The sequence below is a fragment of the Coregonus lavaretus genome (genome assembly GCF_964263955.1).
Source record: "Coregonus lavaretus genome assembly, chromosome: 6".
Taxonomy (NCBI): Eukaryota; Metazoa; Chordata; class Actinopteri; order Salmoniformes; family Salmonidae; genus Coregonus; species Coregonus lavaretus.
The window spans coordinates 33,995,376-34,022,526 of NC_139993.1; the positions used below are offsets into that span (position 1 = coordinate 33,995,376).

General features: G+C 43.9%; 1 protein-coding gene across 3 annotated transcripts; it reads right to left on the reverse strand.

Annotated features, from left to right (window-relative positions):
• Positions 1-3,659: 3,659 nt before the first annotated feature.
• Positions 3,660-19,666, reverse strand: LOC311131132 (heterogeneous nuclear ribonucleoprotein M-like). Of its 3 annotated transcripts, XM_084163956.1 has the most exons (15): positions 19,335-19,457; positions 14,291-14,469; positions 12,568-12,620; positions 11,531-11,538; positions 11,346-11,439; positions 10,999-11,259; positions 10,666-10,869; positions 10,497-10,557; positions 10,210-10,317; positions 10,077-10,121; positions 9,888-9,959; positions 9,693-9,794; positions 9,000-9,574; positions 6,416-6,467; positions 3,660-4,150 (listed from the first exon to the last, which is right to left on the reverse strand). In XM_084163956.1, the coding sequence occupies exons 1-15, from the start codon at positions 19,373-19,375 to the stop codon at positions 3,987-3,989; spliced, it is 2,019 nt and encodes a 672-aa protein (XP_084020082.1). In that variant the 5' UTR covers positions 19,376-19,457; the 3' UTR covers positions 3,660-3,986. The 3 variants fall into 3 exon arrangements, with proteins under 3 accessions (XP_084020082.1, XP_084020083.1, XP_084020084.1); XM_084163957.1 differs by lacking the exon at positions 11,531-11,538 and having other exon boundaries at positions 12,564-12,620; positions 19,335-19,666; XM_084163958.1 differs by lacking the exons at positions 9,693-9,794; positions 11,531-11,538 and having other exon boundaries at positions 12,564-12,620; positions 19,335-19,610.
• Positions 19,667-27,151: the final 7,485 nt, after the last annotated feature.

Sequence of the window (27,151 nt, forward strand, 5' to 3'; positions counted from 1 at the left end):
TTTTTTTTTTTTTGGGGGGGGGGGGTAGAAGGATTACTTTATCCTATCCCAGATATTCCTTAAAGAGGTGGGGTTTCAAATGTCTCCAGAAGGTGGTGAGTGACTCCGCTGTCCTGGCGTCGTGAGGGAGCTTGTTCCACCATTGGGGTGCAAGAGCAGCGAACAGTTTTGACTGGGCTGAGCGGGAACTGTGCTTCCGCAGAGGTAGGGGAGCCAGCAGGCCAGAGGTGGATGAACGCAATGCCCTCGTTTGGGTGTAGGGACTGATCAGAGCCTGAAGGTACGGAGGTGCCGTTCCCCTCACAGCTCCTTGTAGCAGATGCAAGCTTCAACTGGAAGCCAGTGGAGTGTGCGGAGGAGCGGGGTGACGTGAGAGAACTTGGGAAGGTTGAACACCAGACCGGCTGCGGCATTCTGGATGAGTTGTAGGGGTTTAATGGCACAGGCAGGGAGCCCAGCCAACAGCGAGTTGCAGTAATCCAGACGGGAGATGACAAGTGCCTGGATTAGGACCTGTGCCGCTTCCTGTGTAAGGCAGGGTCGTACTCTCCGAATGTTGTAGAGCATGAACCTACAGGATCGGGTCACCGCCTTGATGTTAGCGGAGAACGACAGGGTGTTGTCCAGGGTCACGCCAAGGCTCTTCGCACTCTGGGAGGAGGACACAACGGAGTTGTCAACCGTGATGGCGAGATCATGGAACGGGCAGTCCTTCCCCGGGAGGAAGAGCAGCTCCGTCTTGCCAAGGTTCAGCTTGAGGTGGTGATCCGTCATCCATACTGATATGTCTGCCAGACATGCAGAGATGCGATTCGCCACCTGGTTATCAGAAGGGGGAAAGGAGAAGATTAGTTGTGTGTCGTCTGCGTAGCAATGATAGGAGAGGCCATGTGAGGATATGACAGAGCCAAGTGACTTGGTGTATAGCGAGAATAGGAGAGGGCCTAGAACTGAGCCCTGGGGGACACCAGTGGTGAGAGCACGAGGTGCGGAGACAGCTTCTCGCCACGCCACTTGGTAGGAGCGACCGGTCAGGTAGGACGCAATCCAAGAGTGAGCCGCGCCGGAGATGCCCAGCTCGGAGAGGGTGGAGAGGAGGATCTGATGGTTCACAGTATCAAAGGCAGCAGACAGGTCTAGAAGGACAAGAGCAGAGGAGAGAGAGTTAGCTTTAGCAGTGCGGAGAGCCTCCGTGACACAGAGAAGAGCAGTCTCAGTTGAATGACCAGTCTTGAAACCTGACTGGTTTGGATTCAGCAGGGAGGAGAAGGTGGCAAAGAGCTTCCTAGGGTTAGAGGGAGATGCTTGGAATTTAGAGTGGTAGAAAGTGGCCTTAGCAGCAGAAACAGATGAAGAAAATGTAGAGAGGAGGGAGTGAAAAGATGCCAGGTCCGCAGGGAGTCTAGTTTTCCTCCATTTCCGCTCGGCTGCCCGGAGCCCTGTTCTGTGAGCTCGCAATGAGTCATCAAGCCAAGGAGCTGGAGGGGAGGACCGAGCTGGCCGGGAGGATAGGGGACATAGAGAGTCAAAGGATGCAGAAAGGGAGGAGAGGGGGGTTGAGGAGGCAGAATCAGGAGATTGGAGGGAGAAGGATTGAGCAGAGGGAAGAGATGATAGGATGGAAGAGGAGAGAGTAGCGGGAGTGAGAGAGCGAAGGTTGCGACGGCGTATTACCATCTGAGTAGGGGCAGAGTGAGTAGTGTTGGAGGAGAGCGAGAGAGAAAAGGATACAAAGTAGTGGTCGGAGTTGCAGTGAGGGGAGTTGCAGTGAGATTAGTAGAAGAACAGCATCTAGTAAAGATGAGGTCAAGCGTATTGCCTGCCTTGTGAGTAGGGGGGGACGGTGAGAGGGTGAGGTCAAAAGAGGAGAGGAGTGGAAAGAAGGAGGCAGAGAGAAATGAGTCAAAGGTAGACGTAGGGAGGTTGAAGTCCCCCGGAACTGTGAGGGGTGAGCCATCCTCAGGAAAGGAACTTATCAAGGCGTCAAGCTCATTGATGAACTCTCCAAGGGAACCTGTAGCCTATGGTAATCTCGCAAATGGGCCATTTATAACTGTTTGTAGTCTTAACATCTGGCACATAATAAAGGCACAATTGCCAGAAAATAGACCAAGTCGTTAAAAAAAATAAAAGTTCGCAATTATTGTTTTGATGAAAATCGTATTTTGCTTCTAACATAGTTACAAATTACGTCTTTCTTAATTGGCTCGATAACGTTCTGGAAAAAATTGTTTATTGTATAAATGTGGCACCTTTATTTAACTAGGCAAGTCAGTTAAGAGCAAATTCTTATTTACAATGATGGCTTACCAAAAGGCCTCCTGCAGGGACGGGGGCTGGAATAAAAAATATAAGACAAAACACACATCACGACAAGAGACACCACAACACTACAAAAAGAGAGACCTAAGACAACACACCATGGAAGCAACACCATATGACAACAACATGGTGGCAGCACAAAACATGGTACAAACATTATTGGGCAGACAACAGCACAAAGGCAAGAAGGTAGACCACACATCATGCGAAGCAGCCACAACTGTCAGTAAGACTGTCCATGATTGAATCTTTGAATGAAGAGATGGAGATAACTGTCCAGTTTTAGTGTTTTTTGCAGCTCGTTCCAGTCGCTAGCTGCAGCGAACTGAAAAGAGGAGTGACCCAGGGATGTGTGCCTTGGGGACCTTTAACAGAATGTGACTGGCAGAACGGGTGTTGTATGTGGAGGATGAGGGCTGCAGTAGGTATCTCAGATAGGGGGGAGTGAGGCCTAAGAGGGTTTTATAAATAAGCATCAACCAGAGGGTCTTGCGACGGGTATACAGAGGAGCATAGAGTGCAGTGATGTGTCCTATATGGAGCATTGGTGGCAAATCTGATGGCCGAACGGTAAAGACTCCTCTCCTGCTGTGCAAAAATATGTTTGGCCTAGTTTTCAGGCCTAGTTTTCAGGCATTTTGGCCGGGTTTTGAGTGTCATTGGGATATACATTTTAGCTTACACCTGGCAACCCGGCCCATGAGTTTGTGCTACTACATAAAAACTTGCGCATATTTGTACAATAACTCAATTCGCCCTTGCACTTCTTCTAAACAACGCAATTTTATACAACTTTGGGAAAAGGTTAAGTCTACAAAACTTAGTCAACTCTGTTCGTAACAGATGATAGTTCTGGAAACAGAAAACTGTATTGAGCTCAAACGTTTCATTGATAAGAATATTAGTAGAACGTTGGCCGAAATCCATCTCCCACTGCCGGACACTGTGCTTTCTTTCACCACCATATTTGGTAGTGAGTGGAAACGCAAACCGGATGCTTCACATTTCAAAATCCGGTGAAAGAACAATGCGACCGATATATCTGTGAGGCTATGGTCTTTCAAACGTGAGATTAGCAACACTTTCAACATCACGGCACAACAGCCATCTGCACCTGCCGCAGTTCGTCCAGAAGAGAAGCTTGGAGAAATTGCCAGACTTTCCAGTGTGAACAGACAATCATTTTATATTGCTAGGTTCAGTATCTGGGGATGCCCCTATGATGTTGTCGGCACAATGAAAAGGAAGGGTGGACAAAATTCCAATTTTGATATAAAAAAACCTTAGAACCAAGGCAAAAAGTGAAGCATTATACACCGAACAAAAATATGAATGCAACAATTTCAAAGGTTTTACTGAGTTAAAGTTCATTTAAGGAAATCAGTCAATTGAAATACATTTGTGCATCAATTGAGAGAAATATGCTTTTTGTGCGTATGGAATATTTCTGGGATATTTTATTTCAGCAAATTAAACATGGGACCAACACTACGTTTTGTGTTAATATTTTTGTTCAGTATAAGTAAAATAAAAAATAAAAAAATTGTCACAAAAAATGCAGGGACGAGCATAACTAAAAGTACACATTTGCACTGTTACAACTCCCCAACAAACCAAGAAATATGTAAATATCAGGGTCAAAATGACAGTGGATCTGTTGACGATTATGCGTTTCTGTCAATTCTGACGTCGATCTCTCTTCCATTCAGCCTGTAGCCATTCATGATGCGACAGGCTTTCTCTGCAGTCTCCGGGTTGTCGAAGCGAACCACGCCACAGCCCTTGGACTTGCCATTCTCCGTCTTGATGTCAGCATACTGGACGAGACCTGCAAAAGAAAGCACATTGGTGGGGTTAGAAATATTTTGATTAAAGTTCCAATTGAATCTTGGGTCAAAAAGACTTCACCATGGTGTCATTGTCAAATGGGAAAATGTTGTGGTCTAACTTCAAAACAATCCAATTAGCATGCTTCTCAATTCTGTTGAATTACATTTCACATAATAGTCTCTTGCATTGTTGTAGTATTCGAGTCTAAGATTAATTTTATGACTCCAAGTCAACCAGTAGTGACTGTCAAATCTCTTGGTTGCATATTTAACATACTAGCTACAACAGCAAATGTTAAGAGAGCTGTATTATCGTGTTATCCTTACAATGTGCAACAATGTAACATAACTCAGATTTTAAAAATGGTTGGACCACAGCTTTTAGGGAATTGAGACGCGAATCGTGACTTCAGTATAAAGAACTCGGACACTAGGGACTCTACCTCGAGGTTTAGTGACTTGACTACATCACTGGTCTCTTGGGCGCAAGAAAGTCCCTAATATATAAATAACAGTACCAGTCAAAAGTTTGGACACACCTACTCATTCAAGGGTTTTTCTTTATTTTTATTATTTTCTACATTGTAGAATAATAGTGAAGACATCAAAACTATGAAATAACATATGGAATCATGTAGTAACCAAAAAAGTGTTAAACAAATCAAAACATTTTATATTTGAGATTCTCTCAACCAGCTTCACCTGGAATGCTTGTCTAACAGTCTTGAAGGAGTTCCCACATATGCTGAGCACTTGTTGGCTGCTTTTCCTTCACTCTGCCGTCCGACTCATCCCAAACCATCCCAATTGGGTTGAGGTCGGGGGACTGTGGAGGCCAGGTCATCTGATGCAGCACTCCTTCACTCTCCTTTTTGGTAAAATAGCCCTTACACAGCCTGGAGGTGTGTTGGGTCATTGTCCTGTTGAAAAACAAATGACAGTCCCACTAAGCCCAAACCAGATGGGATGGCGTATCGCTGCAGAATGCTGTCGTAGCCATGCTGGTTAAGTGTGCCTTGAATTCTAAACGAATCACAGACAGTGTCACCAGCAAAGCACCCCCACACCATAACACCTTCTCCTCCATGCTTTACAGTGGGAACTACACATGCTGAGATCATCCGTTCACCCACACCGCGTCTCACGAAGACACGGCGGTTGGAACCAAAAATCTCAAATTTGGACTCCAGACCAAAGGACAAATTTCCACCGGTCTAATGTCCATGGCTCGTGTTTCTTGGCCCAAGCAGATCTCTTCTTATTATTGGTGTCCTTTAGTAGTGGTTCTTTGCAGCAATTCGACCATGAAGGCCTGATTCACACAGTCCCCTCTGAACAGTTGACGTTGAGATGTGTCTGTGACTTGAACTCTGAAGCATTTATTTGGGCTGCAATTTCTGAGGCTGGTAACTAATGAACTTATCCTCTGCAGCAGAGGTAACTCTGGGTCTTCCATTCCTGTGGCGGTCCTCATGAGAGGCAGTTTCATCATAGCGCTTGATGGTTTTTGCGACTGCACTTGAAGAAACTTGAAATGTTCCGTATTGACTGACCTTCATGTCTTAAAGTAATGACGGACTGTCGTTTCTCTTTGCATATTTGAGCTGTTCTTGCCATAATATGGACTTGGTCTTTTACCAAATAGGTCTTTCTTCTGTATACCCCCCCTACCGTATACCCCCCCTACCTTGTCACAACACAACTGATTGGCTCAAACGCATTAAGGAAAGAAATTCCACAAATTAACTTTTAAGAAGGCACACCTGTTAATTGAAATGTATTCCATGTGACTACCTCATGAAACTGGTTGAGAGAATGCCAAGAGTGTGCAAAGCTGTCATCAAGGAAAAGGGTGGCTATTTGAAGAATCTCAAATACAAAATATATTTTGATTTGTTTAACACTTTTTTGGTTACTACATGATTCCAAATGTGTTATTTCATAGTTTATGTCTTCACTATTATTCTACAATGTAAAAAATAGTACAAATAAAGAAAAACCCTTGAATGAGTAGGTGTGTCCAAACTTTTGACTGGTAGTATCTCTCTCTATATATATATATATATATATATCACATGAGGTTTGTGGCACCTTAATTTGAGAAGACGGGCTCATGATAATGGCTGGAGTGGAATGGTATCAAATACATGGTTTCCATGTTTGATGTCATTCCATTCGCTCCGGCAATAATTATTAGCCGTCCTCCCCGTCAGCAGCCTCCACACATACACAGAGAGAGAGAGATGAGTAGATTATGTTCTTACCGCATGTATTGAAGGTATCCTTCAGCATCTTCCAGGTAAAGTCAAAGGGCAGCTACAAGAGAAGAGTCAAATTGAACAGTTGAAGTTTACAATGGTGCCTGTCGAATACTAGCTTCAAGATTAGTCTTAAAGGAACGTTCCGGCCATTGACCTCAAAATCGTTGTCCAGATCACGTTACGAACATGTAGGTCTGTGAAAACAGCTTCTAAATGCATTCTGTAGATCAATAGCTAGCTATGGTTATTTCCCATATTTTACCCTCAATTATGTATTTGGGGGTAATCACGTGTTTTATGAAAACTACAACAAGCTTAAGGGAGGAGTGAGGTTGATTTCCTGATCTCCACGTGTCCCACCCCGAACACAGGGAATTTGAAAAAGTGGCCGTTCCTAGTTAAACAGCCCTGAGACTGTAGTTCTGTGTCAGTCAGAGCTCTCATTACTACAGTTAGAGAACCTATAGCACAGATCGTGTGTAGAATGGGTGCTGCAAGCGATGACCCCCCACAGAGTTGGACGATTACAACTTTTGAGCCAGAATACAGCGAGGAGTAAATAAGACGAGGAGAGGAATATCTGGCTAATCATGCAGCGGCGTCTGCTGCCGAAGATGAATCCGCTGGTGAAGCCGGGGAGGCTAGCGCGAACACTGACTGGTAGTGTGTCCATGTGGAAAAAGCCCATTAATGGCTACAGAGACAGATTGTGTTTGTTGTAATGAGTGGGACCGGGCGCAGTTGTTGTTGTCTACCATTGCCACTTCCAGCCAAGAAGGTGACAGACTGATTAATCATCCGAGTTTCAACCCTGTGTTGGAGACATCCTTCAGTATCCAGAAGATAAACAGCCTAAACCCGGGGGGCCAAGAGGACAGATGACAATGGAGTAAGTGTTTTGCGCCTGCTAGCCAGAGCATATGAGCGGAGTGGAGCGGGAGCGAGCGTGGAGCGTGAGCGGACGGATTTTGACAGAGCGCAGAGCGGCATTTTTAAAAGGACGGAGTGTCGCCCTATGTCCCGCTCCAATTTCGCTCGCTCACACCACGAGTCTGAAGCATGCTCAAGCCTGACCCAGAATCCATCTGTTTAATTTTAATTTGTGTCGTCCATGAATTTGTATTTTATAGAGCGAGAGGAGCAGCAGCAGCAACAAGAGAAAAGGGTTGAGGAATTCAAACGTTTATTCACTGCACGTAAAGGCCCAACCATAACAAGGGAGAGAAAAAGAGAGCTGGATGTAGCATTTTTTTAAATGATTTTCATGGACTATGAACCGCTGAGTAAAGGAGAACGCGAAGGGATGCAACACTTCGCCAGCGTAGCTCAACCGGGCTACACCCCCCCAAGAAACTATGATAAATTAGTACTTTACTTTGTCAAATTTACATCTGAGATGCCCCATTCACATGCTTCAGCTGGCGATCAAAAACGCCGTTAACAAGCACGACAACATTAATAGGCTGTTAGTGAAAGTCGGGCACCTGGTGAAAAGTGTACGCAAGAGCACAGAGGAAACCGACCAATTAGGTGTCCGCCCCACAAATGCCTGCGCCATTCGATGGAGCAGCCAGCTGCGGATGATTCAGTCGTTCATCCGGTTGTTCCAAAAATACCCGTTATGGTAAAACAAACTCAAGTCTAATGTTGCTAACATCACCCTGAATCAAGTACGGCAGCTGACGCACCTTGTCAGTGTGCTGACACCACTAGCAGACCTCACAGACAAAATGCAGAAGGAGCTGGGGAACCTGGGGATGATCCTCTCTGCTGTCACAGAAATCAAATCCCTGCTCACCGATTACACTCACGCTGCACTTCCAATGGGCATCGCTGCTTTTGCAGAAACATTGGCAAACAATGTGTCAATTCGCTATGGAATATACTATACTGATTAACATCTCATTTTAGCGTCAGTGTTAGATCCCCGTTTCAAGACAGAATGGATAATCCGAGATGAGTCTGTATGCAACAAATTCGGGGAGATAAAGTAAGGCTGTGGTTTAAGCTAAAAGTGAAATACATGCAGATTTTGTTCCTTTTTTGGAGTGAGCGGGGGGCGATTTGAGTGGAGCGCGATGCAAACTGCGTTGAGCGCTGAGCGATAATGAGCGGACTGGCCTGATGTGGCTTTGAGCGGGGGGAGCGGAGGGTTGAACAGCTCCGTGAGCGAGGAGCTGAGATTCTCACCGCTCCACTCCGCTCATATGCTCTGCTGCTAGCTAATGTTTTTATATCGGCATAATTTCACAGTGCTGATGTGTGCATTGCAGTTGTGTATCGTTAGTTAATATATCGAGGTTAGACGCACCTCTCCGTACTTGCCTTCCAGACGCAAAGCACCATGGAAGCTGTAGTAATCTCATTCTAACATATTACTTCCTGGTTCGACAAAAGCCTATTTTACCGCTTATTTGCGCATTTATTTTTACATTTCCGGGCAATTTAGATAACTAGGGCCACTAACAACTTGCTGTGGAGTCGTGGAGACAAGCTGTGGAACGTTCCTTTAAAATCAATATGCTGAATATGCTCCAACCACACCAATGGGGACACGTAAGATAATTATTTCTAAAGAGACACTTACATTTCTGACGAAGATCTGACCACCCTTCCTGGCGTTGGCTCCAGCCCCGGCTCCTCCAAAGCTGTTTCCTCCGAAGCCTCCACGCTCCATCTCAGCTTGCCGGTCAAACTGGCCTCCAACACCGGCAGCGCCCATGCGGACCATCGTGGAGCCCATGCGGTCAAGCCCAGTGGTGGAAAAGCGGTCGATGCCGACAGACCCCATGCGGTCAAAGTTGGTTCCCATCCTCTCCATGCCGGTGTTCATGCGGTCCGCCATGCCCATGGGGGAGGCGAAGTCCAGGCCGGCAGACATGCGGTCTAAACTGGACGGGCCTAGGCGGTCAAACCCAGCTGGGCCCAGGCGGTCCACGCTGGAGCTCATACGATCCATGCCAGAACCAAGCCTATCCATACTGGGCCCCAGCCGGTCCAGCCCAGAGCCCATCCTGTCAAAGCCAGACCCCCCCAGCCTGTCCAGATCAGACACGCGGTCCATCCTCTCCATTCCCATGCGCTCCATCCCGCCCAGACGGTCCATTCCACCACCCAGGCGATCCATGCCAGAGCTCATGCGGTCCATGCCCAGTGAGCTACCTGTAAGTCGAGGGAAAACACAACACGACTAGTGAGAGAGTTTAGGTCCTGTGAGAAATCAGCATCAGTCATGTTCAACGTGTTAGCAAGACATTTGGCAAATCCTTAAAGTACTAACCCATTCCTCTATCAAAGGACTCTCCAAAATTATTGCGAGACATGCCCATTTCATTTCGACCAAACTCCCGGTCAAAAGCACCACCAATCCCACGGTCCATCTCTGACAACACGAGATGAAACTATTAGAAGACCAGCCAAACGTGAATGTTTCACATCAGCGTGAATTTGTAATGTGTGAAATTAATTTCCTTACCATTCATCCTGCCCATTCCAGATGGTCCGAAGCACTCCATGTTGTTCATTCCTCCACCGAAGTCATCCGCACCTGGGGGGGAAATTATGATGAGGAAATTAAAATTTAAATGTATAAGAAAAAACACCATGCAAATATTTTTTGATTAACTCTACCCAATCAATGGATGCAGTACAAAAACGTACATACCTCCCATTCTACCCATGCCATCACCGAAGCCCATGCCATCCATGCCTACAAACCAAAACAAACATTAGTGAGTGACTGAACCAAGCCAAATTAAAGTTTGATGTGAAGGAGGATCACAAAGACAGCCCCTTACCTCCAGGTCCCATGCTGCCCATTCTTCCTCCAACTCCTCTGTTCAGTGCGGTGGCGTCGATGGGTTGGCCACCAGGCCCCAGTCCCAGCCCAATGCCACTCAGTCCACCTGAGGGAAAAGCAATGGATGATTGAAAGAAAGAAGAAATACTACCGGCCCTTCTATTGAAGAGCCTGTGGAAGCGAGGCTTGAACATACTCAATATTTTTGTGTTGGACAGAGATGGCAGTTTTCTTTCAGCTTTTCATTGGCTTCTGTTTACAGGGGGGGGGCTCTCGTGTACTTACGGGGTAGTGCTGGGGGTCTCTCAGGTGGTGCAAAGTCTCTTTTTGGCAAGGACTTCTCATCCTGAAATACCCAACAAGAGCACAGCTTAAAATACATTCAAAATGTTTACACAGATTGTAACATTTGTTCATTTTAGTGAGTGTACAATCTCTAGATTATATTGCTTACCAGCTTGACATGCATGACCCGGTTGTACAGCAGTTGACCGTTGAACATACTGATGGCTTGGACAGCTTCAATAGGCATGTCAAAGGTGACAGTGCCCATGCCCCTGCTATTCCCATCCTTGTCCTCCAGGATGTCAGTACGCACCACCACTCCTGCCATGCCAAACACCTCCTTCAGCTTCTGCCAGCCAACCTTGTAGTCCAGCTGGAAACACAAAACATGGCATTGACATGGTTAAAATTATTGCAATAACGTGTACTGCAATATATTATTTCAAATTATACAAAATAAAACTATGCATATTGGCATTCTGGACTACAATCTCCGACTTACGCTAGCTACGAAGACAGTGCTTCCGATCTTGCCGGCCTGCAGCCCGTGGATGATCTCATTGGGGATGTTAGAGTTGTTCATGAGACTGGGGGGGATGTTGACCATGGGTGGGGCTCCCGGTCCTGGGCCCATGTTCATCCTCTCCATATTCATGCGATCCATCCCCATGTTCATTCCACCATGGCCGCCGGGGGGGCCGCCACCACCTCCACCACCCTGGGCCCTGTGGGAATCCCTCTGGGCAATCACACCATCTGGGTCCTGGGGAAAGAGGAAGAGAGAGACATTGCCAACATTACTAAACAGGAAATACAAGCCTATTGTTAGATTTAAAAAATACTACTTACCTCTTTAACCATCAGGGGCCGACCATTCAGGTTGTACTTGTTGACCTTCTCCACAGCCTTCTTCATCAGCTCCTCAGTCCTGAACTCAACAACCCTGTTGAGACAAACATCATGATGAATATATGGAACTTAGAAGAACTTTGAGACATCTATTAGAATAAAGATTGAATGAAGAAAATACTTACGCGCAACCCTTTGTTGATTGAAGACCGCACAACAGCATCATTGAAGTAGAAAAACAATGTTCAAGTTAGTAATCAGTCTTCGCAATGTAGAGAACAATGCTATTCAGGGGGCAGAATAGCTCATGTTATGAAAGCCATCTAATGACCTTCTTCCATATTCAATAACAAGGTTAAACACACATTCTACTCACTTGTATGGCCTTAGCCTTGAACAGTCATTTACTCTTTAAAAATGATTAGACTGTTTAAAAGCTGGTCAACAAATGCAGAGGTCTGGTGAATCTAAACCCTTAAAACATTGTCCACATCAAAAGCAGAAGTCCCATTGACAAAATGGACTCCCTTGATGGAAATTGGAAATATATGTTCCACAAAAACAATTAAATAGACTCAAATCTATTACATGTAACAACAATGTAACAACCTGTTGGGGGCTGGGCCCCATTTTAGATTAAGTCCCAGATGAACAAATCCGCAGCAAACTGTACTTTCTCAGCTACTGAAACCTGAATTCCCAATAAGACACCAACCCAGGAGATGACTTCATTCATGGTGCATTTCCACTGAGGATTTACCCCGGGTATTTCACCAAAAAGCCTCAGACTTTTGTGTTTCCACCTCCACAGCCCGGCTCCTGGGACTCACTGGGCCATGGCCTCAGTGGACCTGCTCTGACTTGGGGCCAAGGCAAGGCTGCTGGAGCTTTTCATAATGGCTAAGTGTGAACATGGGTTTACACCTTCGACGGTTAACACCTTCTCACAAAGCAACTGTTTTGATTATGTAGAGGTTGTTGATTCTGCTCTTCACAATTCCTCACCGTCAGCCCTAGTCATGGAAACAATTTCCCTAGTATGACATCAGGGTGTATACACTAGTGTAACACTGATGTTACAGTCGAAAAGCAGCATCAGTGCCACAGACTGCACCATGTTTTCTGTTCAGTGTCACCCACTTGACACACTTTCATCAAAACTCCATGTTTGAAAATCCCCACAATGAAAGAAAAGGAAACTCAAGCTGACTATTGCACTTACCCTTGATTTGCCTTCTCCATCCATTAAGTGTTCCACGTACGTTACCTCACCCACTACAAATCAGATTCCAGACGACACACACCAAGGGAGAGAAGCCGAGAGAACAATGGGGGTTTAGAGCAGACACACAAGCGGCTGGTGACCGTGAGCTCGGGCCTGCTACTCCAGAGCCTCCCCCCAAGCACCTCAGTAGCCAATTCTGGTACAGGTCTACAAAAGGCAAGCTGTTATTGGATCTTAAAATGACTTCTGGTTCTGTCCTTGCCAAGGCCCTAAAAACACCAAGACCAATATATTGAAGAGAACAATTGTCAAACAGCTACCAGCCCTGTAATCGGATGAATTGCCATCATGAAGGAACCCTTTTCTAAGTAAAGATAAACTTACTTTACAGAATGAAAGTTTGCAAAGGCTTTTGAAACCACGAGTCTACCCTTCCAAAATCCACGTTCCTTGTTAAATGTATTTAGAACCACTGACTGATACAACTGTTCTGCCGCACCTTTGAATGAATACACACAAAAACTAAAATTGTACCAACTCCGCTAACTCCAATGTCTGAAGAACATTTTTGGAAAGATGTACATCCATTGGACACGGAGAGGCACAAGTGTCCACATTTTTAACTAACAGAGGGACCACCATAGCTAATTCCAGCAAATGAGTCGACACCATAAATGGACATGAACCAATCCTCAGCTGAAACAAGAACAGGCGTAAGAAGCTGCTTAATTTTGTAGACCTGTACCCCAAGAAATCCCAAAACACACATCCGTGATTGGTACAACATCTGCGGAAACAACAAACCTAAAAAAGAGAATGCAATTTAACACCACATTCAATCATATCCAAACACTAAATTATGTTTCTGAAAAGCATTGGTAACCTCTCAGAACACCTATGCTTTATCATTATTAATTTATTATATTAGTTCTAACATATCTATAGCTTTGCCAAAGCCATGTAAACAACTGTTGAAACTGTTAGATGAACAGTACACCGTTCCTTTTGTTGCAGGATTCAAATTTAAGACAAAAGAAGTTGACAACTGGCCCATGCTGCAAATTAACATTCAATTACAGAACACCAGTATTCAAACATGATAGAATTCTAAATTTGACAATCTCTAAGAAAATGATCACACAGAAAACATAAGCAAGACCTGCTTTAACAATCGTAGTGTAAGCACCTGAGAGCAATTCATTGTCTCAAGGCAATTAGGATGTTTTTCTGTGAGAAATGCAATTTGCTATATACCACGCAAAACCCAACACAACAGTGCAATTGATGGCCCATATACTATAAGCACTGTATTTCATTTGAAGAGCTCCCTTTATTTTGTAGATTCCCATTGTCTAATCAAGCGTAGCTGAAGAAATCCATCACTCCAAAGTACAAATGTATAATGCTATTCGTAGCACTATAAAAATTACCTAGCTGAAGGCAGAAATCACAGAGAACTGTTCTGAAATCTGAATCATCCCAGGGAGTAAGCAGAACAGGCCAATCCATGGAAAGGCCACTGCCATTTCAAGTTTTGCCGCCTAGTCCGCATACCAAGAACCTCATAGCTACGAATTGCGACTTGGGTCCTTTACAGGCCAGAAGCCTTCCAGTCAACGTGGTGAAGTGGTTCAACCCAAATGACCCGTTATGGGAGGCTTTATTAGCCTTGCTGGACTTAATATCTATAGCGGATCCAACACTACTCTTAACACCTTACCTTTTTCTTTCATTAGATCTTTGAGTGCCTGCCATTTCACATCGTATGGGATGTTGCTGACAAACACACGGTATCTCTTTGATGGGTTTCCATAGGGCTCAAAGCGACCACCTCCACGCTTCTGGGGCCTCTCCTTCCTGGTATTATTAGGTTCATGCTTGGCCTTGCCAATCATTTCCCTTTGGAAAGAAAGAACACATTACATTAGCTATCTATAGTTACCAAAACATATGACAATAGATTATATACTCATTAAGAGTAGCTGCAACAAATCAGACCGCTTTGCTAGCTACCTGGAATTTAGGCTTACAAGTGTTTTAACGATGCATCTTTCCTAGAATGGCCGAAGATGTAACATTTGTTTCCCAAAACACCACACAGAAATAACATTCACTAAGTGCATGTTGGAGCATGTTTCAATACTCAGCCTGGTCTCAGACTAGACGTAACATTGTAAATGTAAATCCGGGACACTCAAATTAGTATGATATGTTACATTTGGTATGGTTACACAAGACAGATGGTTACTGCATATAACGTGAATGTCTAGCAACCCAAAGGTTCCGAGTTCGAATCTCATCATGGACAACTTTAGCATTTTAGCAACTTTAGCTACTTACTACTTTTCAGCTACTTTGCAACTACTTAGCATGTTAGCTAACCCTTCCCCTAACCCTTTTACCTAACTCCTAAACGTAACCCCTAGCTAGAATTTGTAACAAGCATTTGGCCAATTTCGCTCTATTATTGATGCCGCTGGCAGCGCCCAGTCACAGGTTTCTTTCTCTCTCTCGGATCTGAACGAGTCTCTCGGATTCGAACAGCACAGATGTGTTTTTCCACAGGCCTTGTCGGAACGGGTCTGACTGTCCTCGGGTCCATTCGGAACGGGTCTCCGTTAAAAATAAAATAAATGTATGCATATATCGGGTAGGGTGGGAAAGCCACGGATCCATTTTGGAACGGGTCCAACTTTTTTGGACCAGTGAAGACCTTTACCCCAAACCCCGGCCTGCTTGGTCTGTTTCGCAAGTGTTTCCGGAAGTCTCACAATGTTGCGTCTCTGGGTTTAAAAACTTGCCTGGTGCCGAAAATGTATGACGCATGTTGCGCAGCGAGAGCTGAGTGGGGGACGAACAGATTCAGTTCAGTCAGTTGTCCTAATGAGCCTTCACCAGCTAGCTAGTTTATGCTTGTGGCTAGAAACTTCAGCGAGAATTGGAAACTTGTATGCCAAATTTGGGACTTTGGACAGTGTTCAGAATAACATCGGAATAATTGTGCTTTATCTGAATAATAATTTTCTGAATAATAGTTTTTTTGTTTGTTGACAATGCAGTTGAAAATCACTACAATAAATGTGCTTTAGATGTCAACCTGGCCTGATATTGGCTAAACTACACCTGAACAAAAATATAAATGTGGCGTTGTGTGACAAAACAGCACATTTTAGTGGCCTTTTATTGTCCCCAGCACAAGGTGCACCTGTGTAATGATCATGCTGTTTAATCAGCTTCTTGATATGCCACACCTGTCAGGTGGATGGATTATCTTGGCAAAAGAGAAATGCTCCTTAACAGGGATGTGAACAAAATGAGAGAAATATGCTTTTTGTGCATATGGAAAATTCCTGGGATCTTTTATTTCAGCTCATGAAACATGGGACCAACACTTGTTCAGTATATCTAGCTACTTCCCTCTCCTTACTGCAGGACAAAAATGCTCAGCAAGCAGAAGCGAAGGACACACTGTGCCCTGTGTTGTGTTGCCGGCTTGCAGCACAAACTCTCGCATTTACATTTAAGTAATTTAGCAGACGCGCTTATGCAGAGCGACTTACAGTAGTGAGTGCATACATTTTATTACCTTTTTTTGTTTTTTTGTACTGGTCCCCACATCCCTGGCGTTGCAAGTGCCATGCTCTACCAACTGAGCCACACATGACACAATACTCTCCCCATTGAGCATTAGACTGTATCACAGTGACATCCAGATAGTTACTATACTACCAATATTACAAGTTATTTCTAGTTAAGTGAGATTGGCCACATAGCTACCGCCAGCAACATGTGAAACACCTGCCAGGTGAAGCAACTTCTGCCCAGTGGGAAGCAACAGTGGGAACTGGGAAGCACCACAATACAACACTGTTGTACCACAGATAGAACAATCAGCCAGATGTTTCACCAGATGTATAAATCTGAAGCGTCCAGTTGGCATTTCCACTCACCACCAAATATTGTGATGAGAGGAAGCCAAGTGGCCGGTATTGGGAGAAGATGGAGCGAGTTGGATTTTGGCCTACATTCCGCTAATTTTCTCATCGATGATTTGATTTGATTTCAATAGAGTTCTGTTCCCAAAACTATAATCTGTTACGAACAGAGTGGAATAAATTGTGTAGACTTTACCCTTTGCCAAAGTTTCAAAAAATTGCGTTGTTTAGGAGTGCAAGGGTGAATTGGTTTATTGCCCACGCACACTTCAGAGTAGGCATTCCCTACCGGAAATATGTAAATACATGCTAGAACGCGCTAATAGGATCTCACAAGCTCGTGATTGTGGCTCTGCCCACCTCCTTGCTTGTTCTACCCACTATGATTAATTTGCTCCCATTGGAACCAACAGGCTGTGGTCCATCTTTGGTTGCACTGGTCATTCATACCGGATTGTCGTTACGTTAGCTAATTAGCATGTCATGGTGACATCGAGATGGTGACCAATACTACAAGTTATTTCTCCCTTGCCCATCGAAATTAAAACTTTATTTGACATGTTTTAACACCGTGCTATGGACGACTGACTGAACCGAATCTGTTTGGTTTGTTCCCACTCAACATACTAGTATTGCCAGCTTAATAACTTTGTCACTAGATTTAGTGAGATTTCAGACCCCTCCAGCGCCTTCTATTGGTAAAATTGTATAGCGACAAATGTAGCTACTTTTTAAGGCTGCCCCAGCGACTTTTGGTTGATTTAGCGACATCCCTGTTTGTGTGTGTGCCAGCTCAGCTGTGCAGTCTTCTCCCTCTCCACGGCTCCCCCTCCGCCGGCTGCTGCTGAGTGTGTGTACGTCACTTACGCCCGTTCCCCGCATCTCTCTGCTCCCCCCTTCCTCGCCTCGCTACATCCGCTCTAGCCTCTCGGTCCTCTCCCCGCGACTGATATTTATTAAATCAGTTCCTTGTTTTTAAATGACACCACAGCTCTCCAAGGCCTAAATAAAGTTACCTACATTACTGTTTTTTCTGAGGTTGTAAATCACAGCAGGTCTGGTACATTGTTTGCTGCCTCCATTCGGGATGCACGGTTTTAGTTTCAATGACTCAATATTTTGGACAAAAACTGACAAATGTAACTAAGGCTGGGAATGTCAATACAATCAGACTAGCAAGGGCAATGATCACAAGTCAGTCATAAAGTGGCTAATAGGCTAGCGTATCTATTTATGTAGCAAACTAAAAACATGGAGCCTTACGTTAGCTAGATAGCTAGCTAGCTGCTAGGAGGATGTCATTGGGAGTAGTGGGTGAGTGACTGACTTTTTCCCCTCATCGTTTTTTGGTGGATATACACAGCTAGAGATGCAGGTGTCATTTGGGTAGCTAGCAAGAACTTCAACGACTGTTTTCCAGTTAGCTAGCATATCTCTTGCATTCGCAAATTCCCCCTGCCTATCTAGCTAGCTACTTTGATTTCAGAGCACTCGTCTGAGTGTGCCAGAGCGCAGAATAACGGATTAATTTACGAACGCGCAACACCCGCTGAATGTGACCAGTGTCAGTAAATGTAGGCAAAAAAAGTAATAGTTAGTCACAAACTTTCTAGATAACCAACTCTGCTAGGGCGAGTAAAATAGTCAGAGTGAGGTGTTCTCTCATTTGTGTCTGGAAGTAGCTAGCTAGCAAGCCAGCCAACTTTAGCCAGCTAGCTTGGGTGCTTGGTTGGGACAAGGGCATGCAAGCTACAGAAGGACGAGTAGGTTACAATTCCCCATTGTTTATCAGTGCAATTTTGATGGTCAACTAGCTGAAAAAGTTTAAGAGTGTTTATCTAATGTTCCTTCGTTAGATTTTAGCACATCTTCCTCTGGCTAGCATTAGTTGTTGATCTTGTTGTTGATCTTGTTGTTGATGTGCATAACTGAGGGAGAGAGCCTTCCTTTTCATGGTTTGATCGATAGGACTGTAAAGTTCCAAAATGTAAGAGGTCTCCTGTGGTATTTTGTGGCTTTTGGCTAATGCGTTCTAATGATCTAAAGTTACACAGTCCAGATCAAAGTGAATGATGGCAGGCCTGTGGGGCAAATGGCTTGTTTGCATAAAGGCCTACTGTAGCTCTGATTGGCTGTGGCGCACGGGTCTGCATAGACTCCTGGACCAGAGAGATGTTTTTATGAGGATTTATTATGGTCCTCTGTAGCTCAGCTGGTAGAGCACGGCGCTTGTAACGCTAAGGTAGTGGGTTCGATCCCCGGGACCACCCATACACAAAAATGTATGCACGCATGACTGTAAGTCGCTTTGGATAAAAGCGTCTGCTAAATGGCATATTATTATTATTATTATTATTTACTGCAGTGTCTATTTATTGTCCAAACACACAGCTGCTTTCCAACTCTATATTACTATATACATTTTCACAAATGCCTTAGTATACGTAATTCCCAAACATTCTAAGAATTGATTACCATATCTAAGTGCTCGCTTGTCAGAAAATGTACAACAAAAAAATCTTCCTGGGGGTGTATATGAACACATTTTTATAATGTTTAATGTTGCTAAAATGCTGTCAGTTCCACTGTAACTAGCTACAGTAGCTAGCTACTGTACCTACTTAACGCGTTGGTAAAGTTAGTGATTTACTAGGTAGTCCCAGCTAGTCAGGTAGTTCGCTAGATAACCATTTAGTTGGTCATTTCTCAAAACAATACGGATTCAAATTAACAAAACCTTAGCGAGCAGGATAATGAAAATAAATGTTACCAGCTAGCCAGTTAGCCGGCCAGTTAACATAATAATAAATGAATGAAACGAAACGTTACCCCTGGCCTGGTTTCTCAGGAGTAGCTGCCTCGGTCGACATCTTTTTGCGCAGTTTATCCTGTTTTGTGGTTTAATGAATTTGCGGTCAAAAGAGTACCTTAAAAAAGCTACTAATATATTGCCCAAGCTTGGTAATGGTCCTTCAATTTATCAATATTAAATAAATAACACCGTTTTTAATTTATGATTTAGGAGAGACGGAACGGTTGCAAGTTAGTGAAATGTCGGATGAATACAATTCGTTTCCATGTAACGTTATTCGCTAGGTGGAGAGTGCAGCATGCTGGGATTTCTCTCTTCCGCGCTCTGCGATGATGCACCGGATAAAGACAACAATCACCCCATCCGTTGTCTAATCGGGTGCACGGTCATGGCTAGACGGGATACCGAATTTGTAAAAGTGACGTCATAGTCCGGTCTGCGCCACTCGCGCCGACGTAGCTAGAGTTGTCTCAGTAATAGTATTTTACTAGCCTGCAAGCTTTTGAAGACCATCTGAACCATTATAAACAGGAGACAAGGACCAGCTTTGTTGTAAACAAAAATGATAAAGCGTCTGGACAGAAGGGTGAGTTCGAATTTAATCAAGGAGTGATATTAATCTAGGTCGTTAAGTAGACAGACGTGTGTGTTATTAATCGATTTTAGATTGTCCATCAAGTTAGCTATAGATATGGACTGCTATTCTAACTTGTGTCAGTTGTTTAACTTCTCAGATTTCGCATCGTGAAAAAACTTGCATTGGGAACTCAAATATGTTCCCTATGATGGAACCCCCTTCCTGGTGGTCGGTAGGAGAACCTACGCCTGCCACCAAGGCAAGGATAAACATATGAGTGATAAGAAGAGGGGAAACACAAATGGTAAATTAGCTAATGTTACGATAAAGGTCATTATGATTGACTGCTATTGGGAGGAGGGTGTGTGTGTGTCAGGAAGGGAGATGTTAGAAATTGCGTAATTCAAATCTGGTATTGGAATAAGAGAAAACATAATCAAGAGATATTCAATCCAAGCTAAATTTATTATATGCAAAATGTATGTATGATAAGTATGAAGGTTCGTATACGGGCTCACTGAAATACCACGCAGGGCAGACAGAGAACTGAATCCATTGTTACAGGTTCTTCTTCAAATACTCTGACAGAGAGAGAGAGTTCCCACCTCTCTGCTGACCAATCAGAGTAGACTGAGCGTGGTTTAGACTTACTCAGCCAATCCGTTGGCGCACGGGTTGGTCCCAACCCCTCGGCGCTCCATTTGTTGCACACTGTTGCCAGGCATAAGTTTATCATAACAACCTGTGGAGTTAGCACTTTTTTTGCAGTACCCATGTCCTTGGAAGGTTCACAGATCACAATGAAGCAGTGCTCGTATCTGTGAGAAATACAAGTCTTATCTATAAGAAATACAAGTTTTATCTCATCCTAGCCCCTAACGTTCCTCACATGAATCACAGCCTGTTATGTGAAACAATTTATATCAGTATAGTTCAAACCTATGCTCCTCATTAATGCATTCCTTCTAAGCCATTCATCACTTCAATCCAATTATTAGAAAATAGAACCTCACCTCACAGAGAGATGAGAGAAGGTGAGAGGTTGAGAAGGGTATGTGTTAGAAAGGGACAACAGAATTGAACCACAAGATGCAGGACTCCTTGTTCCCCCAATATCTAAGAAAACAGATGGATACAGGTCTTTCTCCTACAGAGCTCCTCTTTTATGTAAGAGAATCAGACTTGGTTTCAGTCTTGTAAATTAAAGTAAGTAACGTTACGTAGCTAAACCTTGGACAAATAATCATTGTCTGAGCATGAACGGCCTATATGGGCAGAAGCCTAACTCCTGTTTCTGTCACGTAAGGCAGCTTGATGTACAAGTAGCCTATACCCCCTGGACAGGGCGCTAGTTTCCTAATTCCTTAATGCTGAGAGACATCAGGTTCCAAGGTATGGACTGATGAACCATCCTTCCTGTCTCTGCTTGGTCGGCTCCCCACTCTCAACTAGGATTCCATACCATTGACTCTATTACGGGGTCTGAATCTCTGGCTTGTTGCACTCGGGTGGTGTTGGACGGGGCCACATTGTCTCTCGATCCCCCTGTCCCAGTCTCCAGTGTTTATGCTGCAAGTTTTTTTTTGCCTAGTTGCCTAGGGCCCATGGTCAGTTTGTCTCATCTGGTGTACTGTACTGTGTCTTATCTGATGTACCTAAGCATGCTCCCACTAACCCCCTTCTTTTGTCCTTTTCTACATCTGATAACTCCCGGACGTGCCTGGCCCAAACCTACCTCGACGTGCTGCTGATCCTGGACTGCGGTTGAGGACCCCTGGGCATGCCTACCCCTAGCCACTCCCCGCACCCCCTAGCATGCTTGTACCTAAGCTAAGTATATTCCATCTCACCCTCTTCTTCTCCTCTCCTGTCTTAAGCCTAGTCCTGGACAAATACAATATTTTATATTGAATCTATATTGAGCATGCTTTTTTTGTCCAGGAGGACAAGGTGTAATCTGAGTCCGGGAAACCAGCCCATACTGTGGACAATGAGTTTATTCCAGAATACTGTCAAAATAAAGATAGTTTTCTATGATTATCTACGGTACATTTCCATTCTACAATATGGCCTCTGACAAATAAAACTTTTTCCAAATCCTATTGTATTTGTGGTGTGGTTTGTCTCTGACAGAACAGGAGGCTGAGGAGAAAAGTACAAAAACCCAGATGCTGGGAACAAGGTAAAAAAAAGAAGGAACATCAGGAGTTAACATTTTACATTTTAGTCATTTAGCAGACGCTCTTATCCAGAGCGACTTACAGATAGTGAGTGCATACATTATTATTATTTAATTGTTTGTTTTTTGTGTATTTATTTTTTAAAAATTTAATACTGGCCCCCCGTGGGAATTGAACCCACAACCCTGGCGTTGCAAATGCCAAGCTCTACCAACTGAGCTACATCCCACACACACACGTAAATATCATTAACACATCCTAACATACAAAACACCACACTAAACACAGCAGATAAAACATCTAGGACTACACACTAACCAATCAAACAAGGGTTAGGGTTGTATCATCCATTATCATAATACTTACACCTATCCAAACATCTCCACAAGTGCTAGGTCTAACATATCCATCCACAGACACTATTTTTTACTTTTCAGGTAAAGAGAAAGGAGAGAATTTTTTGGGAAAGGAAGGAGAGGATCAGTGAGGAGACAAAAGAGAGAGAAGACAAAAAAAGGGAGAGGATGGGGTGGATTGGGTTCAACTTTATATTAGGAGAGCGAGGGTTCCACTCTTTAAGAGTTCCACTTAGTTGTTTTTGTTGTTTTTAAAGGAAAAAATTATAAAAAAGAAATCTAAGCAGCCAATGACTTCGACTCCATATTCCCAATGCTAACGTTATAGTTTTGCTATTCCATTACTTCAGTTCCATTGCTATAGTTTCTGTAGTCTTCTCATCACGGACTGGTAAAGCTGGGACACCAGGTGGGTGCAATAATTATCAAGTAGAACAGAAAAACAGCAGTACTCAGAACCTCCATAAACGGACTTCTAGACGCTGTCCTCTAAATTCTACGAGGGCAAAATTACTAGCTGATAACACAATTCAATCATTGATATGATGTAGCTAGCTAGCGTTCAATACGACCTGGCCAGCTAAAATATATGCTAGCTCACGTTCGCTACCTAGCTTGTTTCAACTCTGATTTGCTAGCTAATGATAGGTAGCTAGCATTTGAGGGCTGACTTTTCTCATAAAAGTTTGTGTAGTGCAAAAATGAATGAAGGATCCTGCTATGGTGGTAATTCGTGTAATGTCTTACTACTGCAGTACTACTTATCCATGTACTAGCTAACAGCAACAACCCCAGACGAGCTAGCTAAACGTTGTGTCAGCATTCAGCAGTGATCAGCTTGGTGGTTGCATAGTAACGGCGTCACCAGCCCGAATTCTAATCGAGCTGGCACCAGTTATGAAACTGGGCTGTGCTGGCCCGGGTTTCCGTCGACCCAGCTCGAATTTCAGAATTCCATAGTGGGGGTACGGCGTAAATTATGAGCCTATCACAATAATTGAAACAACATTTTAGTAGGCTATTACACCACTTTTTATCATTACCGCATGTCAGAGGCATGGAACATTTGCGATTTGATTTGAAAACATGTAGTACAGTATAGCCTACTGCGCCAAAATGCGATGTGGTTCGATGAGAAAACAGACATTTTGCTAAGGCAGAGATGACACCGGAAATCCATCTAACATGTTTTGGGCTATGACATAACGGAGCCCCTTCTTCTTCTGTGGGTTTTATGGCGGACTACAACCCCAAAGGGTGTATTGCCGCTACCAACTGGACGGGTTGAAACCAAAACAAGGTAAAAAATAAAATCTATACATGATAGGGAAACTAACATAATCCACCCAAATAAAATTGTACATTGACAAAACAAAACTCCCACTTCTTCCTTCTTTCAATTCTCCATATCTCTCTTCTTGGGCTCTAGGGCCTGAGAGGGTGGTACGGCTTGTGACAATATTCCATGTAATTCCTTTGCTGAGAAATCTTTCAGCCCCAGAAACCACTCCACCACTTCCACAATGATTTCTACCTTCCTGGACCTTCTCTCCACCTTGGCAGTGCCATTTATCACCATAGCTCTATAAAGGCCACAAAGTCCACCTTCTTAACCTTTAAAATGTCAGGATCCTGCTGGTGAAAGGCAACCCCTGCAGCCTGCAGTGAAGGCCTATCCACCACCATGGACTCTTCCAAGTGCACCATTCAAACCCTCAACCCTTTTTTTTTTAGGGGGTAGATCAGCTTTAATATTTCAGATAGATTGTAACTTCCATCAATGTAATTGTCTGCATCACTTCCAATCCCCCATATATGTTTTTTTCTCTCGCAAATATACACACACATATATATATATATATATATATATATATATATATATATATATATATATATATATATATACATACATACATATATACACATACACACATACATACATACACACACATATATATACAGTGGGGAGAACAAGTATTTGATAAACTGCCGATTTTGCAGGTTTTCCTACTTACAAAGCATGTAGAGGTCTGTCATTTTTATCATACGTACACTTCAACTGTGAGAGACGGAATCTAAAACAAAAATCCAGAAAATCACATTGTATGATTTTTAAGTAATGAATTTGCATTTTATTGCATGACATAAGTATTTGATACATCAGAAAAGCAGAACTTAATATTTGGTACAGAAACCTTTGTTTGCAATTACAGAGATCATATGTTTCCTGTATGTCTTGACCAGGTTTGCACACACTGCAGCAGGGATTTTGGCCCACTCCTCCATACAGACCTTCTCCAGATCCTTCAGGTTTCGGGGCTGTCGCTGGGCAATACAGACTTTCAGCTCCCTCCAAAGATTTTCTATTGGGTTCAGGTCTGGAGACTGGCTAGGCCACTCCAGGACCTTGAATGCTTCTTACGGAGCCACTCCTTAGTTGCCCTGGCTGTGTGTATCGGGTCGTTGTCATGCTGGAAGACCCAGCCACGACCCATCTTCAATGCTCTTACTGAGGGAAGGAGGTTGTTGGCCAAGATCTCGCGATACATGGCCCCATCCATCCTCCCCTCAATACGGTGCAGTCGTCCTGTCCCCTTTGCAGAAAAGCATCCCCAAAGAATTATGTTTCCACCTCCATGCTTCACGGTTGGCATGGTGTTCTTGGGGTTGTACTCATCCTTCTTCTTCCTCCAAACACAGCGAGTGGAGTTTAGACCAAAAAGCTCTATTTTTGTCTCATCAGACCACATGACCTTCTCCCATTCCTCCTCTGGATCATCCAGATGGTCATTGGCAAACTTCAGACGGGCCTGGACATGCGCTGGCTTGAGCAGGGGGACCTTGCGTGCGCTGCAGGATTTTAATCCATGACGGCGTAGTGTGTTACTAATGGTTTTCTTTGAGACTGTGGTCCCAGCTCTCTTCAGGTCATTGACCAGGTCCTGCCATGTAGTTCTGGGCTGATCCCTCACCTTCCTCATGATCATTGATGCCCCACGAGGTGAGATCTTGCATGGAGCCCCAGACCGAGGGTGATTGACCGTCATCTTGAACTTCTTCCATTTTCTAATAATTGCGCCAACAGTTGTTGCCTTCTCGCCAAGCTGCTTGCCTATTGTCCTGTAGCCCATCCCAGCCTTGTGCAGGTCTACAATTTTATCCCTGATGTCCTTACACAGCTCTCTGGTCTTGGCCATTGTGGAGAGGTTGGAGTCTGTTTGATTGAGTGTGTGGACCGGTGTCTTTTATACAGGTAACGAGTTCAAACAGGTGCAGTTAATACAGGTAATGAGTGGAGAACAGGAGGGCTTCTTAAAGAAAAACTAACAGTTCTGTGAGAGCCAGAATTCTTACTGGTTGGTATGAACTCCTGAGTGGCGCAGTGGTCTAAGGCACTGCATCGCAGTGCTAACTGTGCCACTAGATCCTGGTTTGAATCCAGGCTCTGTCGCAGCCGGCCGCGACCGGGAGACTCATGGGCGGCGCACAATTGGCCCAGCGTCGTCCAGGGTAGGGGAGGGAATGGCCGGCAGGGATGTAGCTCAGTTGATAGAGCATGGCGTTTGCAACGCCAGGGTTGTGGGTTCGATTCCCACGGGGGGCCAGTATGAAAAAAAAAAAATATTCGCTAACTGTAAGTCGCTCTGGATAAGAGCGTCTGCTAAATGACTAAAATGTAATGTAAATGTAGGTGATCAAATACTTATTTCATGCAATAAAATGCAAATTAATTACTTAAAAATCATACAATGTGATTTTCTGGATTTTTGTTTTAGATTTCGTCTCTCACAGTTGAAGTGTACCTATGATAAAAATTACAGACCTCTACATGCTTTAGGTAGCTTAGTGGTTAAGAGCGTTGTGCCAGTAACCGAAAGGTCGCTGGTTCTAATCCCCGAGCCGACTAGGTGAAAAATCTGTCGTTGTGCCCTTGAGCAAGGCACTTAACCCTAATTGCTCCTGTAAGTCGCTCTGGATAAGAGCGTCTGCTAAATGACTAAAATGTAAAATGATGTAAGTAGGAAAACCTGCAAAATCGGCAGTGTATCAAATACTTGATCTCCCTACTGTACATACATATATACATACAGTGGGGAGAACAAGTATTTGATACACTGCCGATTTTGCAGGTTTTCCTACTTACAAAGCATGTAGAGGTCTGTCATTCCCCTTCCCCAATTGGAGCAAACCAGTGAACAACAACGCCCAGGCCTCCACTTCCAGCCCACACATACCACATACACCTTACGGACACAGTCAAATTCCACAATAATTATATTTTGTTTGTTTTTACTCCTGAACTTCCTCCAATCATTTTCATGATGTCTATATGCCATATTTTTCTAACTGTGCTTTCACAAAAGCTCTCAACCTATAACCTATATATTTATTATGGACACAGTATGCTTTACATTAGTTATCTTGTTGTTATCAGTTGTTGTTATTACTCCCATCCTTCAGCTCCATTCAACACCTCCCATCTATCTCTTAACACCATCCATATTGGATTTCTATTTGCCATATATTTTTCAACTGTACTGTGATGTTTTACCAAAGTTCTGAACCTTTCTATTCTCATTGTTTCTACAGATCGTAAATTGAAAATAAACATTTTTGCTAAAAGTATTATTATATTATTGATCGATTGACTATGACTTTTCAGATCACCCAGTAGTGCTATCTGCAGGGTTAGCTCCAGGTAAATATTGCAATCCTTTAGC

What these genes read in the sequence shown, in the direction of transcription:
- LOC311131132 (XM_084163956.1), bottom strand. Translation starts at nt 19,375, where the DNA reads ATGTCGACCGAGGCAGCTACTCCTGAGAAACCAGGCCAGGG. An exon ending in CCTGAGAAACCAGGCCAGGG is followed by an intron (nt 14,470 to 19,334) that starts GTAACGTTTCGT and finishes TTCTTTCCAAAG; the next exon opens with GGAAATGATTGGCAAGGCCA. An exon ending in GCACTGTCTTCGTAGCTAGC is followed by an intron (nt 10,870 to 10,998) that starts GTAAGTCGGAGA and finishes TTGTGTTTCCAG; the next exon opens with CTGGACTACAAGGTTGGCTG.